Raw genomic sequence first — 20955 nt, forward strand, 5'->3', positions numbered from 1 at the left:
GATATGACTTATTGCTTTAATAAAATTTTTATAGCCCTCTAAAAAGGAACACAGCTTCTGCAGTGAGGAACGCCAACTTGTCAAACACAACAAAGCTCATGAAACACATTTTTATTTGGCAAAGTCTAGGTGGAACCAAAATGCCTAAATTTAAATCCTCTGGTCTCAGCAAAACAAAAGCTAAAACGTAATGCGTTTTCATTGCATTCCATAATGCTTTTGATGTTGCCAGGAAGAAGGGAAAGAGCCTCTGGCATGCTGCTAGTGTGTCATGTGCCAGCACCGTCAGACACTGTGAACCAAGCTCCTCCACTGCCTCTCAACTGCAGGCAGGGCCGGATTTATATGAAAAGAGGCCCTAGGCTATTCCACTTATGAGGCCCTTTCACCTTCCATTTTTAAGTTTGTAAATTACATGAGAGATAATAAAATTTTGCTAACAATTTGAATGTAGGCCCCTCTTGATCTTGAGGCCCTAGGCTGAAGCCTAGTTAGCCTATAGGAAAATCTGGCCCTGACTGCAGACACCATGTCAGTGCCCCAGCAGGACAGATACTGGTCAAAATCTGGTTGTTCTTGAATGACCACACCAAATTGGGACTGATATATCAAGACTGGTTCATTTGAGAGGTCATTGTAGTGCAGCCACTGCTGCTGAAACTGTCAGCAGACTCAATGTCTGCATCAGTGACAGAATGGTGATGGGCATGCACCAGGCTGCCGCTGACCTTAGGGGAAGGTGACCTCTCTGCCCAGAACCTCTGATCATCTGATCCTGTATCAGGACAACACTAGGTTACACATAAGGAATGCTGAAGTGCAGGATTTGCCTTGGCCTGCCTTCTCTCCTCACCGTAACCCCACAGAGCACATTGGGATGTCTTTGATAGCAACATCTGAAGATATGACCCTCTGTCCTGTGCCAACTTCATTAGTTCCTTCCTCAGAAATGGAATAACATATGACAACTTCAGATTCATAGGCTCATTGGCTCTTTGTACCAGTGGGGTCAAGAAGTGGTCGCCACAACATACTGAAGGACTGCAAGAGATAGATAGATAGATAGATAGATAGATAGATAGATAGATAGATAGATAGATAGATAGATAGATAGATAGATAGATAGATAGATAGATAGATAGATAGATAGATAGATAGATAGATAGATAGATAGATAGATAGATAGATAGATAGATAGATAGATACTTTATTAATCCCAATAGGAAATTCACAATATTGGGAACAATATATTCACATTCACAAGATGACAGTTGTTCATGTTTACAGATGTTATTTATTCCATGTTGTTCTTTTTTCTTATTGCATTGTTTTGTTTTCTTCTTATTATACTTTGCCTATTTTTATTTTAGAAATGAAAGATGAAATTTCAGCAGGACTACTTACTTTCAAATCAGTACAAATACCCTCACATGCATTTTCCAAACCCACTTAATTCAGTACAAGATGATGGAGGAATTAGAGGTTATCCCCTCTGCTCTGAAAGCAAAACAGGAACCAACAATGAATTTGTGTCTGTCTACTGCAGGACACTCTCGTGCGCATACCCGTAGCTGCTCAGTGTCCAATAACCTAATAAATGCTTGAGATTTGAAGGGAATGGCTCGGATGAAGTGATACCCCTGCACTACCCAACAGAGAATGTTGCCCATCTGCTTATTCATCCATTTACCAAACCTGCTGAACCTCATTGCAGAACTGGAGTGTATGCTGGAAGCATCAGATGCAAGTGAGGAACAAACTCTGGAGGGGTGCTGCATTCATGCCGAGAGTGAAATTAACACTTTCAATGTCTGGATTATCCCATTTACTAAATTTTAAATTCCTGATTAATAGTAGGATGTAGAAGTATTAATGAGAAGGTAAGCTCATTTGCTCATTATTTGTTTTGCGGCTTCTTGGTGATTCTGAGCAACAAACAGAAAAGATGTTAAATGGTTATGAAAAATCAACATAAATGCAAAGCCAACAACCATGTGGCTCATATATATCAAAGATTCCAGAAATCCAATTTTCTATCCTTTTACCATGAATTTGCAAGATATGACGGAAGCCTGATCACAGCACACAAGTAGTGACCTCATGGAATTTGCATAATAGACATGGATCAATAAAATTACAAACTAGGCCAACAGTGCCTATTTGTTGTTGGTTTGTTTAACATTTAGCAAAGCTTTCTGTACAAGCAGTGATAGGGGAGATTTAACGTGACAGGGTGCATTAATGGCAGCTCTGACGAGGTGTTTTGTCATGTCAGTCCATTACTTCTGGGCTGAGATGACATGATAAAATATTGATTTGGGCATGATAGATGGTCCAGTATAGTATAAAACAGAGGCAGGCAAACTTGCTGCAAGTAACAACGCAGTCAGAAGAGACTGAGATACCATCATGCAGTCCTGGGCTTTGCTCACCATTGTGGCCATGTTGTCAGCTGCTGGCCGTATGCAGGCGTATCCACTGTTCTCAGGAAGCAATCACATACTGCAAGGAGGTAGGTATCTATTTTCATGACTATCTTCTCATCTAGTAAAATATTTTCTTCAAATAAACCATAGTTTAAGTATGCTAGCCTTGATTCACTTGTAACGTCCTACTTCTGTAAAGCTAAAAAACTTAAAAAATGTATATTGACATGTAGGGAAGATGATTCTTCGTTGATATTTTTGTTTCTTCAATACCTACAGTGGACAGCTGAAAAAGGAAACTGTTAAAATCAATGCAGCACCCAATTGCAGGCTTAAGGTTAAGAGACTGACTGAAAGTATTAGATAAGAGAGTGACTAAAAGTTTTTAATAGATAAATAGACAGTAAGTATGTTTAGCATGTCAGAAATGTCTTTGAAATAGTCTGTTGGGACTGCTTCAAGGACACAAGTGGCTAGTTTAGCTAAATGATTATTCTACAAAGTTAAGGTAAACCTGTTATAGTAAAGGTGTCATTCACTGCAATGAACATGCTGATGTCCAACATAGTAGTTTGCTTTTGAGGATCTTATTGAATTATGAATAGATAGATAGATAGATAGATAGATAGATAGATAGATAGATAGATAGATAGATAGATAGATAGATAGATAGATAGATAGATAGATAGATAGATAGATAGATAGATAGATAGATAGATAGATAGATAGGTGGCACATTAGTCAAATAAAAGCACGATGCTTTCCTCTTGAAGTAGACAGATGTTCTCTGTATTGGCCTAAACTGAGCAGACTGCAAGAAATAAAAATCCCATGCTTTCCCTTAAATGAAATTCAGACTCAGGTAGGCATAGTCAATTACATTTACATTTATTTGCTTGGCAGATGCTTCTATCGAAAGCGACTTGCAACAAAAGCAAACAATTGAGTAACATTAGGCTAGGGGTTGTTTGTTCAGTAAGTGTTGTAGGGCAGATGATTGCCACAAATGAAAAGATGTAATAACTAATACATTTACAATCGTAACTTACTATCAATAAAGCAGTTAGACTTAATAACCAACAAAATAAAATAGCACAAAACAAAGCTTTTTTTTCTTTTTAATTACACCACCCTCATGTACAAGGCAGCAAGACCCCTAGGCTGGGTGTCAGTTCAAGACAGGGCAATAGTAAAAGATAACAAATAACAATGGGACTGAAAAGTGTTTCTTATTCAGTCATACTAGGGCAGCTAATAAGAATGTCCATCCATCCATCCATCCATTTTCCAACCCGCTGAATCTAAACAGGGTCACGGGGGTCTGCTGGAGCCAATCCCAGCCAACACAGGGCACAAGGCAGGGAACCAATCCCAGGCAGGGTGCCAACCCACCGCAGGACACACACAAACCAAGCACACACTAGGGCCAATTTAGAATCGCCAATCCACCTAACCTGCATGTCTTTGGATTGTGGGAGGAAACCGGAGCGCCTGGAGGAAACCCACACAGACACGGGGAGAACATGCAAACTCCACGCAGGGAGGACCCGGGAATCGAACCCAGGTCCCCAGGTTTTCCAACTGCGAGGCAGCAGCGCTACCCACTGCGCCACCGTGCCGCCCTTAATAAGAATGTCGATTGTCCCAAATGCTAAAACATAACTTACTTAACTGCCTTTCTGAGCTGTTATTTATAGTACATGAAACAGGGTGCCTTTTAAATTCAAACTTCATTGCAAAACCAGTGTTTCAAAGTGTCAATGTACCTTTTTCAGCCATTAGCAAATCCGGGAGCACTCAAAAGAAAGTCAGAAAAATGTGCACTGATCAGTTCTTTCTTCCCTTGGGTGACTTTCATTTTTATTAATACTAACAGAAGGAAGAAGTGTCACAGTTTGGTGATGGTTTCATGTGCATCGCCCAAGGAAGTGATGCATATTCAAATTAGAAAGATGAGTGAATTCAATATGTATGAGACACTGAATTGTTGATGTGTGTACTTTGTTGTTCACTGTAGCAGAAAGGAGTGTTTGAAAGGGCAGTGATCTGAGCTCAAGACGTTTGTTACACTGAGCTGGCAGCACAGCACTGAACAACAGGAACCAATCCTAGAAGGGTTGCCAGGCTAAACCAGACCAACCATTTCCTTGCATGCTGGGCCAGTTTATTGATGCCAGTTGATCTAAAGTGTGTGACCCTGAGCTGCTTGCTTAACCTGTAGTGCTGGGAGAAACAATTCAATTTGTGCTGTTGATGTAAAAATGCACCAGGAGTGATTTTTTAAAGATTTTAGCAGTTGCTGTATCAAACAAATATGGATTATCTGAATGATACCAGGTGAATCATTTAGTCCGCTTTTAATGTTTTCAAAAAGGAACTGATCTCTGATTATGAATTAATTAATTAATAGTGTGAACTGTTTGTTTTTTACTATTGTGAGTTTTATTTTAAAATTAGACAAAGGTTCTTTTGACCCTTCTACAGTATATTCTGACAGTTCTGATCACTTTGCTATATTTTTATGAGGTGCCGTTTTGTTAAATAAAACTTGCATTCTCTCCACTAGATGGTAATAACGTGCTGATTTAGGAACTGAAGATTATTTGTTTTAAACTTACAATTTATCCAGCATTCTTTGGTATCTATTAAAATTAAGTATGTCTTGCATTTTTTAAAGGGTAAAGAGGCTCAGCGGTTGCCACTGTTGCATCACAGCACTTGGATTCAATTCTGAGTCCCAAGTGGAGACCTTTCTTAGTGAATTGTAATCAGGGTTTTACTCCGCTTTTGAAACAACATGCTTTAGCAATTCTAAACTGGCCCAGTGTGATTTGGATCTCATTCAGGTTTGGTCCAGTGCAATGTTCAGAGGTTTAACTTTGTCTGGGGTCTTGCACTGGAGAAACAGGTTCTGGATATAAGTGGCTGGACAGATCAACATATGGCTATCATGTTAATATTTTTACAATACTGATGATGGCTTCAAAACATCTAACAACAGACAGCTTTGATATGTTTTATTTGTATTCAGCATTTTCATATAGGATTGGTTTCTAGTTAGACTTTCATTTCCTTCATCATTCCTAAAACTTTTTGGGGAATTGATAGACATAAATGAGTTTTTGTGTTTGATTGAATGTACACCGCAATGCTATGTTTTCTCAGGCTGGATTTTGATAGGCTCTGGGATCTTGACACATAAAAACTGAGTATAGAAAATAGATTGTATTTTATCATTTTTTAGGTCTGTGAATTGAACAGAAAGTCAATAATAGTCACTGGTTATGCCAAATGAACAAACTGAATTTCATTCATACTGCTTTCCAATGGATTGGCAGCTCATGGATGGTGGGCTCGTTTCTGAGGAGTACCTGATACTGCTAGGATAGGGCTTTGCCCCATCAACCCTGAACTGGATTAAGCAAGCTTGATAATATTAGTGCGCACTTTATTCATTCATCCATCCATTCATTCTTTTATAACATTAAATTAAATATAGGCTTGAAGGAAAAGTGAGGTAAATTAAATATAGAACTGTATTCTTGGAATATAGACTACATCCCAGTGCCAAGGGCCTGGCCTTGATTTTTAGGTCAGTTAATGTTGGCATGGAATTTGCATGTACTCCGAGGACCACCATGGACTTCCTCTGGGTACACCATCCAAAGATGGACATGTTATAGTGAATTTGAAACTGTGATCTGGTGGAGTGTGAGGGAATAGAATTGTGGGTTTGTGCCTCAAGGTGACCACTGGTGGACTGGCATCCAGACCAGGACTGGTTTCTACTTTTTTTTCTCTCTACTAGATGACATGGAATAGCAGACGTAGTTTCAAGAAAAACTCCTTGATCAATTACTGATGCTGCTGCTGTTACTCTGTTTACAATCAATGAAATGCGAGGATATGCCGTGCATGAAAATAGAATTGCATCCAGTCGACGTGTATCGTATTGGTCCTCCAGACGGAACTGCTGCTCTTTAGATTTTATGTTTGATGTTAGGATTGACTGCTCAAAGCTTTAGGACTCAATGATAAATCATCCATCTTTCAAACTTGACGGTCTAATGTAGGGTCTTATGGATTCCAGCCTATGATTGCAAAGCAGAAACCAACCGTGACATTGGCAAATCAGTGCAGATTTATTTTATATAGTGACTTTCAAAACAACTACAAAGTGTTAGGGACACAGAAGTGTCTCATGGATATTTTACAATGCACATTAACAGCAGAGTCCAATAGCGGAGTGAGAGCAACAGGGAAATACATCAAAACAAGCAAAAAGGAGTTGGAGAGTGAAAAGGAAATTTTTGGTTTACTGAAGGTTATGCTCTACAGTGTACTATAGTGTTTTTCATCAAAATTTAAGGCATATTTTTTAAAAGGTTGGTCCCATTCACACAACTAATAAAGTCCGACATTAGTAGTGCCCAGCTGTGCTTGTGATGACCCTCTATCTCATGAGTTCCAGTATGTTATGCCAAATTCTGTACTCTCAAAAAAAAAAAAAATTAGCTGCTTAAATTTATTCCACTTAGTGCTAAAATTCCACACAAGTGAATTGAGTAACTCAAACTTAATTTATTATTACTAGTCTAGTCAAATTACTTAAATTTAATATAGCATTATACATTAGGTTAACATAACTTATTTGAGTTACTCAACCTTATTTATATTGATCACTGTGGAAACAGATGACAGAATATTTAATCAAATTACAGAACGATTTCCTAGTTAATTCAATTATGTGAATCCAAAGCACACATTGTTATTTAAAGAAGATATATTCCTTAATTTAGCTAACAAAATACCTAATAAAACCATTTTTAAATAATTTTATCAAGCATCCATTACACTAAGTGGTGCAATTATTCTGCAATGTAATCTTCTGTAGTTAGATGAAGAAGAGTGTAATGTTGGTTGTGCGACAAGCTTGCCAGATTATCAAAAAAATATCTTTGAAACTTACTTTTGTTAGCATTTCATTTTGTTTCACAATGGATAAAGGAGAATCAAAAATTTTTTTGCACACTTTGTGGAAATTCTTGCTCTCTAAATGTAAATGTCCTACCTTAATGCTATTAATGCATTTTCTTTGCCAAGGGCATCCTAAAAACTGATGTAAATGTTTGCAAAAAATAAAAAAAAATAGCCATTTCTGCAAGTCGTTTTATCCACAAAAAATTACCTGCCCTGGGGAATAAACTGCCCCTCCTGACAAAGTTTTTGCATGTAATCCTGACCTGTGCAGATGAGATTGGACGTCCAATGCTGATGAAATATGTCTGCTCTGTTTTAACATGCATTAACCAGGTTAATATGACATTGTACATTGTGCATTTTATTTTGAATAGATGAAAAAAGTGTAGAACCATATTCATGTCATTTTCTAACCTGCTTAATCCGGGCCAGGGGTGGTGCTGGAGAAATCCCAGCTAGCACAGGACACAAGGCACGCAGACACAGGGAGAACATGCAAACTCCATGCAGGGAGGACCCAGGAACTGAACCCTGGTCTCCTTACTGTGAGGCACCAGGACTACCACTACGCCACTGTACCATCCATCAGCCGTTTTCATTTTGGAGTAACATCAACTTGAGGTCGATGTGTAAAGGCATCATATTTCATGCATTATTTTAAGGTTCAATAACAAGTTAATTCTAAGTAAAGTCAAAAATCATTTCTCTGAGCAGAGCTTATATTTAATGCAAAGTAATTGATTTGTATTGTTTAAACATCGTTAATGTTACACTAAAATTATTATGGCAAATTCATTAGAAAATGAAACATAAGGCTTCAAAAGTTTTAAGTAACGTCAAATTAAGGTAGCTGTGTAATGGTGACAACATACCCCAAGAGCCAACACTTGTAGTGTTTTCTGACCTGCAGCCATTGTTTCATTATTTTAAAGCAGGTGTTTGGGACTTTCTTGTGTGTTTGCTGACCACACTTGGGCGGTACAAGGAGCTGCTGGAATGTCTTTGACATTTTACTTTAGTGCAGCCTCAGAAGCTTTTGGCTCCGTGTTGTAACATAAAGGGGATAATTTAAGCAGAGAGCTCCATCCAAAGTAAGAATTTGATTTGTTGCAGAAAGTCAGAGTTGTTTGAAAGAGCCAGTTTAGAAATATGTATGTCATGCAACCAGATTAGTGGGTTAAGATGTTTTTATGGATCTTTTCTGGAGCCAAAACATCTCAAATTTAAGTGGACTTTTCAGAGAAGAAAATGAAAGAACACAAGATCTATCCAGTGTGAACAGAGAGACCCCAAACCCCAGGCATACAAGACTCAGAACAACTCTGGGTACAATAAAATAAGTTTTGCAATAGTACAATACTTTCAGCCAAAGCAATCACAAAACCGATGCTATCTCTCGTCTCCTTCTGTCCTCTAAGTGAGTTTTGCCTGCTGCCTTCTGACTCACTGAGGAATGGTGGTGGGTAAGCTGGACCTGGGAGTACTTCCGATGGCTTGTTGGAGGTACTTCTAAGTCATACGGAAACCAGCAACCTCCTCTATCATCACATTAGGACCCCTACAGGGCTGCGCTTCTGAAGTCCAATTCTCATGCAGCTCTGTGGGTGTCCAAACTGGGAAGACTGGCGAGGAACACTGCCACTTATTAATCTGAGGGATGAACTAATCTTGGCTTCCAACTCTCATCAGTCCAGTATTCCTTCTGGCATCCCAGCCAGGATGGGAATTGTAAGGCATCCCAGCCAGGTAATGTCTATAACCAGGCCATCCTTCCATTATGGCTTGCCCATCCTCCTGGGCACTTACACCAGTTATAATTAAACAGTGCCAAAAGAGCCAGTGTAACTGAGATTTTTCATTTTCTTTGTTTTTATATCAGTACCAGCAGATGTGTTCCAGACATTGGGAGAAAGTAATGAAGGAGATCTGAGAGACAGAAGTCTTGGCGATGAAGAAACAAGGCAGTTCAAAAGCCTGTATCCCTTGCTACAAAGTCAGGATGATGATGATGATGTTCAGGGCAGCCTACGGACCACATGGATCAAAGGTGCTGCTTGACTTTTACTGTAGACATGCCTTTAACATGGGTAGTGCCTGAGTGTACACTTCAATCATTTACATTTAAGAGGGGAGTGAGGAACCAGGGCTCTGTAGACTTAACAGTGTAAGAGGTTCAGGACCAGGGAGCGTCACTGAACAAGTGCGATTGGGACAGGGGTAAGAGGGAAGCTGGTTTGTATTTTTTATTAATGTTATCACATTTTCTTTATACAGTGCATTTAACAATGGGTATTGTCACAAAGCAGCTTCACAAATTTCTGGATCTGGGCTCCTAATAAGAAAGTCCAGCCAAGGAAAATTTCTTTACACTTTAGTATAAAGAAACAAACTCCTTGGACAGCTACTGGATTATTTAAAATTCTATATTGTTTTATGCAAATTAAAAACAAATAATAGAGTAACTTTTAAGTTAAGATGATAAAGGGAAAACAGAAGAAGTGTAGATTTAGTGGAGGCCTTTGAATATTTACCCATAGATCTGACTAAACAAATATGCTTTTAGTCTAAATCTGAACTCTGAAAAATTATCGGAATCTTGTACCTCTGTAGGTGTTGTGAAATGGGAGCTCCAAAAGCACAGGTACCAAAAACAATTTCAAGGTTTCAGACTAGAGGGTGGAAATATTGTCAAAATACTCTGACTAGAACCAAGAAGGGCCGAGACAAATCTTGATAAAAATAAAAAGGTTAATTTTCACAAAGGGTTGTGCAAGCCCCAAAACTCTATGGAAGACAAGGAGATGCCTGAATGGCAAGGTGATAGACAGTAAACAAAGTTCCAATCCGGAATCCAAAAATTTCATTTGAAAACAGAGCAGAGGTTCAAAACTATCAATAAGCACAGTGTCGATAACAGAATCCAAAAGGTGTAGTCAAAAGCAGAGCATAGGGTCGAAATACCAGAAAACATAAAGCCAAGCAATAGCACATAAACTCACCAAAAACACTCGCCACTCCCAGCTCATTCAATGAACTGCCAGGAACTAAAGGAGTCCCTCCCCTATATAGGGTGGGGGGCCATTCCTGGTGGTGATGGGGGACCACCCAGAAAGGTCAAGGGACATAACTAAGACCCCTCCCCTTTTCCGACATACTAACAGAAAAATGTACATAATAAATGAAGTAAACATAAATACAAATAACTGACATAAAATTAAACAAAATAAACCCAAAATATGAATTTGAACACCAGCCATGGGAAACTACAGGCTGAAACATGACAGTAGGAAGGTTATAACGTAAATAAGGCACTTTATTACCAGCCATGGCTTTTGTTATTTTAGGGAGTACCAGGTATTCTACTCTTTGTGATCCAAGAGGGACTGTAAGGTACTCAAATATCACTCAAATATTAAAGTCCAAAACTACGCAGAGCTTTATAAGTGAGTAACAAAACCTTAAAATTGATAAAGAATTTAGCAGGACACTAATGAAAAGATAACAAAACATTGTTAATTTGTACATATTGTTTGGTTCTTGTAAGCCCTCTCGCCTCTGCATTCTGAACTAACTGAGGTGTGCTGAGAGGGCAATGAAGGGCAGCAGGAGAGCAAAACATTATAGTTATGTGAAATCAGCAACAGGAAAGGTTAGCATCATCCTGCAATATTTCTTAGGTGAAAGAAATAAAGATCAGAATCTACAGAATCATCCAAGTCTCTGATTACTATGCTGGGAGCAATACAGAGGCCACTGACAATCAAAGTAGTTCTTTATAACAACTTTAGGATCAAACAACAGCATTTCTGTTTTGTCAGAATTCAAAAATAGATCAAACTATTTATATATTTATTTAATTAATGAGCTTCTGTAAAAAGTCAAATTTTATCCGAAGACAAATAAAGTCCTATCTATCTATCTACCAGGAGAAGGGTGACTGATATTTACAGCCCAATATCAACTGTATAACTGTGGAATCTGATTTCATGATTGTGAATTGCATGACCAAGGGATTACATAGTGAAGAGAGCAGCAAAGGACCAAGCACTGACCCCTGAGGGACTACATATTTTGCTCTGTTTACCTCCGATATAGTTTTCAGGTCTGTTTGATAGTATATCATGGTCCATAATATCAAATACAGTAGGAGATGAAATGATATAGCTTACCCATGATCTGTAGAAAGGTGTAGATCATTTAGTACCTTGACTAAAAGACCTCCCTATACTATAATCTCTATATACAGTACTGTGCAAATGTTTTAGGCAGGTGTGAAAAAATGCTGTAAACAAAGAATGCTTTCAGAAATATAAATAATGATTGTTTATTGTTATCAATTTACAAAATGCAAAGTGAGCAAACAAAAGAAAAATCTAAATCAAATCAATATTTGGTGTTACTACCTTTTGCCTTCAAACCAGCATCAATTCTTATAGGTACACTTGCACAAAGTCAGGGATTTTGTCGGATTCTAGTTGGGTGTATGATCAACCAATTATACCAAACAGGTGCTAATGATCATCAATGTCACACGTAGGTTGAAACACAGTCATTAACAGAAACAGAAACAGCTGTGTAGGAGGCTTAAAACTGGGTGAGGAACAGCCAAACTCTGCAACCAAGGTGAGGTTGTGGAAGACAGTTTCATGTCATGGCAAGATTGAGCACAGCAACAAGACACAAGGTAGTTATACTGCATCAGCAAGGTCTCTCCCAGAGAAAGATTTCAAAGCAGACTGGGGTTTCAAGATGTGCTGTTCAAGCTCTTTTGAAGAAGCACAAAGAAGCGGGCAAGTTGAGGATCGTAGACGCAATGGTTGGCCAAGGAAACTTAGTGCAGCAGATGAAAGACACATGAAGCTTATTACCCTTCGAAATTGGAAGATGTCCAGCAGTACCATCAGCTCAGAACTGACAGAAACCAGTGGCACCCAGGTACACTGGGTATAATGCTTCTGTCCGGAGAAGTCTGGCCAGAAGTGGTCTTCATGGAAGAGTTGCAGCCAAAAGGCCATACCTCTGACGTGGAAACAAGGCCAAGCGACTCAAGTATGCACGAAAACATAGGAACTGGGGTGCAGAAAAATGGCAGCAGGTGCTCTGGACTGATGAGTCAAAATTTGAAATATTTGACTGTAGCAGAAGGCAGTTTGTTCGTCGAAGGGCTGGAGAGCGGTACAATAATGAGTGTCTGCAGGCAACAATGAAGCATGGTGGAGGTTCCTTGAACGTTTGGGGCTGCATTTCTGCAAATGGAGTTGGAGATTTGGTCAGGATTAATGGTGTTCTCAATGCTGAGAAATACAGGCAGATACTTATCCATCATGCAATACCATCAGGGAGGCGTATGATTGGCCCCAAATTTATTCTGCAGCAGGAAAACGACCCCAAACATACAGCCAAAGTCATGAAGAACTATCTTCAGCATAAAGAAGAACAAGAAGTCCTGGAAGTGATGGTATGGCCCCCACAGAGCCCTGATCTCAACATCATTGAGTGTGTCTGGGATTACATGAAGAGACAGAAGGATGTGAGGAAGCCTACATCCACAGAAGATCTGTGGTTAGTTCTCCAAGATGTTTGGAACAACCTACCAGCTGAGTTCCTTCAAAAACTGTGTGCAAGTGTACCTAGAAGAATGATGCTGTTTTGAAGGCAAAGGGTGGTCACACCAAATATCCTAGTAAGGCCCAGAATGGCATGGGTTCTTGTTGTTTTGTCCACTTTTGCTTATTTTTTTGTTTCTTCTGATTCGTGTACCATTGTATGTTTATTGCTTGCCAATAAAACACCTACTTGCCTGGGCTTTCCTGCTGCTATTTTGAGTTCTATATTATGGTGCATTGAAAGGCTTAAAAAATGAGTAGATATAGTAAAAGGCTATAGGACTTGCTACATAGTTGTGTTTTTGTCTGTTTATCATGTACACCCTTATTCACATGACCTGTAAAACAAATAAGGATACAGGAAGAAAATGATATCACATACACACATGGACTTGGAGCTTTGACCATTTATAGCAGGTAGGGTGACAAATCGTCTCCACTTCCCTCTCACCTCTCATATATCGTGGTCTCCACACCAACTGAGGCATTATGCATCTTCTGAAGGGAGCTCTTTCATCTGTTGATTTGTTGGTAGAAAATAGAAAGGGTTTGCTTCAAATGAGTAATGGTCCCGAAAAGAAAAATTGTGCAAGAGCCTCCAACCTCTCAGGCCATAGCAATCACTAGCAGCACAATAACATGAATGTTTCATAATGGGAGGTTTTCTGCATAACTTCAGGGTAACCTCGTGAAATGTTTTCCTAACACCAAGTCATCTCCAAAGTGAAACCTCATCTGCAATATTTATGTCTGATATGTGAACATTTCCTAACTATTGTCAATGCTTGATGCAGGTTTTTCTTTTTTTGCACACTGATCCATGCAACATTAGCTTACAGCAATGGAATCTTTTGGCAAGCAAAAATCACACTATAGTGACCAAGCTTTTTGGAACACCTTCTAAACAGCAGCCCTAATATATAATATATTATGTAACTGCATAATGAGACTTCGTTTTAGGCTTTATATTTTACTGCCTTCATAGGAATTACAAAAAATGTGTTTCTTTTTAGGGAACAAGGATTCTGTTCAGCAGGAAAAAATGAACAACATGGTAAGTAACACTGTAGCATCAGACATAAGTACATTTCTGCTCTGTGGATGTTTCTTTAGAATTAAATCTGCTGGCTTCATGTGACTAATGAGAAACTGCAACGAGCCGTGTAACATAACAGTTAAAAGGTGATGGTGTGAAGTATGCATGCTCTCCCGGTCTCTTTCTGGAGTTTTCTCCAGGTACTTTACTTTCATGCTTAGGGTGGGGAGATGAGGAGCACATACTGATACAACGCATTGCCAAACCCTCCACATTACAAACCAACTCAGGTTCCCAGATTAGGACCTGAGTGCAGCCATGCAACGGGTGACACCTCAGCACCACACTAGTTCAGATAGAATGAAACAGTGTGAGGTTTTTTATGGTGGCTGGAGTGTCAATTCTGACACCAACCCCCAGGTTTTCCCTGCAGATTGGAGGGCCTACTTGCAGGACTGGATTCAGGTTAACATCATACCCAGAACGGAGCAATTGGTCATTGTTTGTTGGTGGTCCTTTTGACATGGTTAGTGACATGAGATTTATACAGGTCTGCCACAGATGGAAGGATGCAGCCAATTATTTTCTCAGCAGACCTCACAACACACTATAATTTATTTCTGGAGTGTGCCGTTGTTGAACCAAACCAGACAACAATGGAGAATGTGATCACACTTTCAATTACAGCTTTATAAAATTGCTCTTTGTTAACTCTGAATTAATCTTGTGTAAGCGTATCTTGTGATGGACTGATGTCACTGCAGGGACGTTGTCTGCATTCCTCCTGAAGCTATCAGGGTAGTCTTTGAAACCCATCACCCCTGAACAATTTTAAATAAATCGAATAATGGAAGGATGGATGGAAAGCGATTATATATAGCCGCTGTAAAAAGTATTATCTAACGATCTATCGGCATATTAGATTTTTATTTAATCTAAGAAAGAAAGAAAGAAAGAAAGAAAGAAAGAAAGAAAGAAAGAAAGAAAGAAAGAAAGAAAGAAAGAAAGAAAGAAAGAAAGAAAGATTTTCTGTGCTGAAATTTGGCACCCTAGTCTGAGCTTCAAATCTAATAAGGGGCGAGAGAAGGACAAATAATGATTCAACTCAGGTTAAAAGAGAATAAAAGAATGTCTGTGCTATGTTTTACTCCCCTTTTCTCTCTCCTTCAGGTTGATGATATCAAAAATGCTGTTCTAAAACTGGCTGCGGCAGAAAAGTTGCGCAGTCATGGCTTTGTTAAGTCAGAGCAGAATACACCGAAAGCTACCAAAAGAGGTAAATTATAAGGCTTGCTGGTCAGTGCTGTCTGAGAATAAGAAAGCCGGTAACCTAAAATAATTTATCAATGAAGGATGGCATAATGTCTAGAAGGCTGTCATTGAATGAAGGCTGCAGAATCAGATCACCCTTCTTCTTCACTAGGTCACCCTGGGCATTTAACATGTCTATAACAATACTGCCATGTTTTTAAGTACACGTAAACTGCCTTGTAATAGTTTATTCAGTGCCTGCTGCTAAAAGGAATCATCCATCAATGCTTTCTCTAGACCAGGCACAGCTGGACTGAAGCCTGCTTGAGCAGTAAGAAGGGTCTGAATTGGTTCTCAGCATCAATCAGTCATTGAATTACATAAAAATTATCGCAGTGAAAACCTTTACCATAAACTAGACAGTTTACAGCAATATCAGATACATAATTAACTGCAGTTTTTGTCCATCCACTTTATGTTTACTATTTCAGAATTGCTGGAAGTTGAAGCAAATATCTGCAACATAAGGTGGAAAGCAGAAACCATGACAGGGCACACTCTTGTACACTGAAACACTGGAGCTACTTCAAGACATTAATTATGTAATAAGGATATCCTTGCAAAAGAAACATTTAATAAAACAAAATGTTTTAAAATTGAATCAACAGTAAAAACAGTAAATTGAGTGTATCCTCTGTTAGATTTTAAGTGTAGTAAGAAATGATTTACAAAAAGTTTACTAACTGGGCTATAGAAATCCATCTGTCATCTATAGCTGGGATGTTCTGATGTTTTGGATTGAGGCTGCCAGAACCAAACTTATATGGGCTGTGAATTTATTACAGCATACAGCCACACACCCACACCCACATTCACTCATACATGACGAGTTTAGAGTCACCAAATAACCTCACACATGACATTGGGAAGTGGAAAACTAAAAAAGAACTCACGCAGATAGAAGAAGAACTTATAAACTCCGCAGAGTAAACAGGTCAGAGATTCAAATCCATTTTAGGGTCCTGTCAGAGGTGCAGCACTGAGAAGACACATTAAGCAGTCCATCCATTCTCTGCCCTACTTTGTGCAGTGCACCATAGCCTGTTTTAGCAGCATTGGGCACAAGGCACAAACCTATAACAAGTTGCTAGTCCAGCCACATGTGCCACTAGAATTTTTCTTTTTATATGAAGTCACCCTTTGGATTATTCATTTAACTTTTTTTTTTCTTTTGATTGCAGCTTGCTTTTGGAAATATTGTGTGACTAACTGAATTATTCACCTCCACTGGCCTTTGTGTCCGTTCATCACCAGTCAATGCCCTCCATGAGTTTTCACACCAGGACTCCTTTCCACCTGCTGCAAACTTCTGAATTAAAGAAAAGTGTCAAAATGTTAACAAGGCAATGTGTAAATACAATTTTGTACAGCAAATTAAAATTATTCAATAAACAATTTATTTTATAATTTGACAAACCATGTTGTAGGAAATACTGTAAATAAATGGGTGAAAAAGATTGTTAAACGGGTCGGACACGGGTTCAAAGGTACAGGTACCAGCCTGGCAATCCTCTTTTAATAATGTAAATAAAACAAAGCAAAATGAACAGAAAATATAGCTAATCTTTCTTTTTAGCTTTCACTTTGCATGCGGACTCACAGAGCTTTTCCTCCTTGCCAAAATCCAAAAATGAATGCCTGTCTTTGGCTGTCGGGCTGAATATATAGGAAGTGTCCCGGAAGGGGCGGGGCGTCAGACAGGAATCAGGGCGTGGTCAGAGGTCATCTGTGGTTTGCCTTTTGGAACTGCAGGTAAAAACAAAGAGATAATTAGCGACAGTACCTCCTCTCATCCCAGGGAGGGCTTCCTTAGCATAGTAGAGTCCTGATGGTGTCCCCTAAGTACACATATGTGACAAGATGGATTTGAAGATGAGTATCTCTATGATCTAGCAGGGCTGTAAAAAGAACTTGCAAAATTGAGCTTTTAAGGCATGCCCATTTCTTGATTACCTACACAAACTGGGAGTGTCCAACACAGTCTGCACTTTATCTTTTCAGTCCTGACCACTTTGACTTAGATGCTGCTTAGAAGTGTTTGGCAGGTCCTATAAACATGGATCAACATATGACCTTATTGTTTGTGGTAGATCAGCCTCGACACAGACAGACACGGACACAATGTTCCAAAAAACACACTCTTTACTTTATAAAGTCCAGCACACAACACAGTGACCCTGTACCAAACACCTTTGTCAGTCCCTTTCTCTCTTCCCCGGAATTCTCCTTCCGCCTTTCCACCTCTCCTCCCGAGAGTTGCCTACTTTCTCCCGACTCAGCTCTCTCACTCAAGGGAGGCAGCCTCTTTTATAATCACCTGGACGTGCTCCAGGTGCTCTCCGATGAACTTCCGGTGGCACTTCCTGGTGTGGTGGAAGTACCGCATGAGCACTCCGGGTGTCCCTGGAATTCCTTCCCCCCAGCACCTCCGGATGTGGTGGAATTACTGGCCTCCAGGGCTCTACAACAGTCTGGGCCCCCCTGGCGGAGGCCCTCCTGTGGTCCAGGGAAGGTATTGTTCCTCTCAAGTGTCCCAGCCGGGCATGGGTCCTGGCCGTCCGCCACACATTGATGAAAATGTTTAACGCTGTAGGAGTTGGTCAATAACAAACTGCTGGTGGTTCAGCAGAAGGGTACCATGCCTTCTTCAAATTGATGGGTCATGTCAGACTGTTCACTGGATAGCTTGTTGTTAAACAATGATATATCCATTGCCTTCTAACATGACAATCCTCCCAATGGTGTGATAAAAACTGCAGAATATAAACACCCTTTTGTCCTGCAGACAGTTATAGTTCAGTTGTCCAGACAAGGCCCTACAATCATCATCATTTAGTCAATTCTTATCTTTCTCCTATTTACAGCTCTTTCTACTATCTTAGAGTAGCATGGTGGAGTAGTGGTCAGTACTACTGCTTCACAATTTTAGGCCTGTGTGGTGCTTGTGTATGTTGTAAGAGGCTAACACACCCACAAATGTTGCTTTCAGTCAAAAATACCCATCTCAGAACCGAAGGAGAAGTAGAAACCACAAAAAGAGAGAATAATAAAACTTAGTCTTACTTCAAAATATGGTTTACCTTCTTGAAATAAAGAGCTGTAAAAAAAAACAGGTAGGGCATTACATTATCTGAAAATCTGAAAAAGGCAAGTTTCTTGTCAATAGCTGAGTACTTGGCCCTTCAGGAGATGTCATCATGCACAATTTCAAGACACAGCAAGTATGAGAAATGACCAGTGTGTGACAAAGCACATCTCACACTGTGGAGCCTGAGACAGAGTGTTCTGCCATAAGGCAAAATGTGAAAAGAGGACTGGGAGAGAGATGTGAAGAAACAAGGGAGAGGTTGAACCTGTGAAGACTATTATTAAAGCAAATAAAACTAAAACATTAAGCAAAGACAAGGTCAAAAATAAAAAGGTAAGAGATCAACAAACGAGAGTTGAATCAGTAAAATAAAGAAATAATGTTTTCACAGAAATCCACCAATCTAGGATGTCCCCTTTAATTACACGTTGGCTTTTATATTGTTCAGCTTGGGTCGCAGAGTTGCACAAGAGACAGGAACAATAACAGAAAGGATGTTGTACCTTATTCAAAAAAAGAGTTTATCTTTAGCACACAAGCACACAGATTACACCTGGCAAACATCCTGCTGTAGCTCTCTTCTTCAGTTTCAAAGAACACAAATTCTTCCTCTTCAAGCACGTTCTGTGGCTCAGAAGTAGCAACTGGGGCAGGTGCAGTTGAGAGGAGAGTGAACAGAAAATTGAGCAGTTTAACTGGTCAGCGCTTGGTCTTTTAAATGTTCTAAACATTGTGCGAGAAGCATGCAGACTTGCAGCTGATCCTGCAGAAAGCAGGTTAGAATGTATTTGTTTCCCATTCAAATCCTGATAAATAGAGAGCCAGGGCACAGCTAATAGAGTGTCAGAGTGCAGCTGCTGGCGTTACACGGTAGGAATACGCAGTGGAGGAGCTACCAAGCTGTCTTGGAGTGACTGACATCACCGTCGGCGAATCAGCCACAATATCACCAGGATAGTGACCACCAAGCCACGCCCCAAGCAACCCACCTGTGACCCATTAGTACCACAAGATGACTGCACCCATGCCAAAACAAGATAATGTCATGGTAAAACATTAATTATTTTTTTTATTGTTTGAACTAGGATTTCTGCATAGTTTAAAACCCCCGGGACAACCTGTGGAAAACTTTATTTCTACAGAAATGTATTTTTAAAGTGATGTGAATCATAACACAGAGTAAGAGTATTGGAAGAGGTTTTTTTTTAATTATTTAAAGTTATTTACATTTTGTAAAAACTTCTGCTCTAAAGGACAAACAAAAGCAAATTTATATTTTAAGAATTTACTGTATTTGCACATTAAAAACACACACACACACATAGACATGGCAGGAACAAAAGTAGCAAAAGGCAACAAAGCAGCAAAGTCCAATTAATTTCCAAGACAGGGAGCCTTTAAACAAGAGCCAGGAGTTAAATCCAGTAAACCCAAAAAAGAGCAAACAATCACAAAAACAGAAAATGCAAAGCTGAAGCTGCTAACAGAACTGACTCTCTCATTTCTCACTCATTGTTTTTGATAAGAGTGATGCCCTTCTACAGTCCCCGTGCTCCATATGGATGTAATTGATGTAGAATTGCCTTATATTAGGGTTGCTCAATCTTGCAGAGTTTAGATTTAGTGCCTTAGAAACAGGAAAACAAGGGTAACCTTGAAAAAGGCAAGATGGATTAAAAATGGATGAATGTTTTACTCTTGAACTCTTTTAATTATATTCAAGGATCATGACATGTTCAGGAAATTCTCAAAGGCATTTTTTATATATATGATAGTTTTATATCCCTTTTCCTGTGTTAAGGATATGATACATTTTGCACATGTCATATCATAAAAAGATAGGCACAGCTGTACTAATAGATTTCTAGCTGGCCATGATTCCTAAGCTCAATTAATCACTTCTACTTGTAAATCATTGATACTATAATGAGTGACTCTTATAATCGGAATAAAAGAACAATGCAAGGAAAGGATTCCGATACCTGAAAGTTAAAGAACAGATTTTAACATCATGAAATAAATATAGCCAAGCATCTCAATGGTGTGAAAACAGATCAAGATAATGTTTGCCACAAGTTACCTGTAACTGGGAGAAAGCAAACCCCCTTGTGTCCGTGTTCATTCCCTGTCAGGACAATTTCAGATCCTGTCACTATAAAGTCATGTGCTTTGAAGAAAATCTGACTTGATAAAGCAAGTGTCCATGGCTTAAGAAAAGTGTGAAGTTTATATGTTGTAAAATCTTATTATCTTGTGAAACATCAAGCATGTTTTCTTCACTTACTCAGCTACTCTTTCAAAGACAATGAGATACCTTAGCAGTCAGTTGGAGCCTCTTTTGTGATTAGAGGTGACGTGTGCACTTGTTTTGAGCATACTATGAATTCAAAAAGTAAAAGCTGAAAAGGCAAACACTAAAATGACCAAATGAAAAGCTGTGGAAGCTCCCCAGAAGTAACAAAAGACGCCGTTCATCAGTTTCCTCTGTGGTTAAGCAGTGAGGTACTT

General features: G+C 39.2%; 1 protein-coding gene across 1 annotated transcript; it reads left to right on the plus strand.

Moving 5' to 3' along the window:
- The first annotated feature begins 2317 nt into the window (after positions 1–2317).
- Positions 2318–16902, plus strand: urp1 (urotensin-related peptide 1). The gene is made up of 5 exons (XM_051934968.1): positions 2318–2512; positions 9286–9453; positions 14026–14066; positions 15219–15324; positions 16541–16902. The coding sequence occupies exons 1-5, from the start codon at positions 2410–2412 to the stop codon at positions 16570–16572; spliced, it is 450 nt and encodes a 149-aa protein (XP_051790928.1). The 5' UTR covers positions 2318–2409; the 3' UTR covers positions 16573–16902.
- The last annotated feature ends 4053 nt before the right edge of the window (positions 16903–20955 follow it).

The sequence above is a fragment of the Erpetoichthys calabaricus genome, chromosome 12 (assembly GCF_900747795.2).
Source record: "Erpetoichthys calabaricus chromosome 12, fErpCal1.3, whole genome shotgun sequence".
In the NCBI taxonomy this organism is placed as follows: Eukaryota; Metazoa; Chordata; class Cladistia; order Polypteriformes; family Polypteridae; genus Erpetoichthys; species Erpetoichthys calabaricus.

Coding starts and splice junctions, on each gene's coding strand:
- urp1 (XM_051934968.1), top strand. CDS start 2,410: ATGCAGTCCTGGGCTTTGCTCACCATTGTGGCCATGTTGTCAGCTGCT. Junction 9,454..14,025: donor ACGGACCACATGGATCAAAG/GTGCTGCTTGAC, acceptor GTTTCTTTTTAG/GGAACAAGGATTCTGTTCAG. Junction 14,067..15,218: donor AGGAAAAAATGAACAACATG/GTAAGTAACACT, acceptor TCTCTCCTTCAG/GTTGATGATATCAAAAATGC.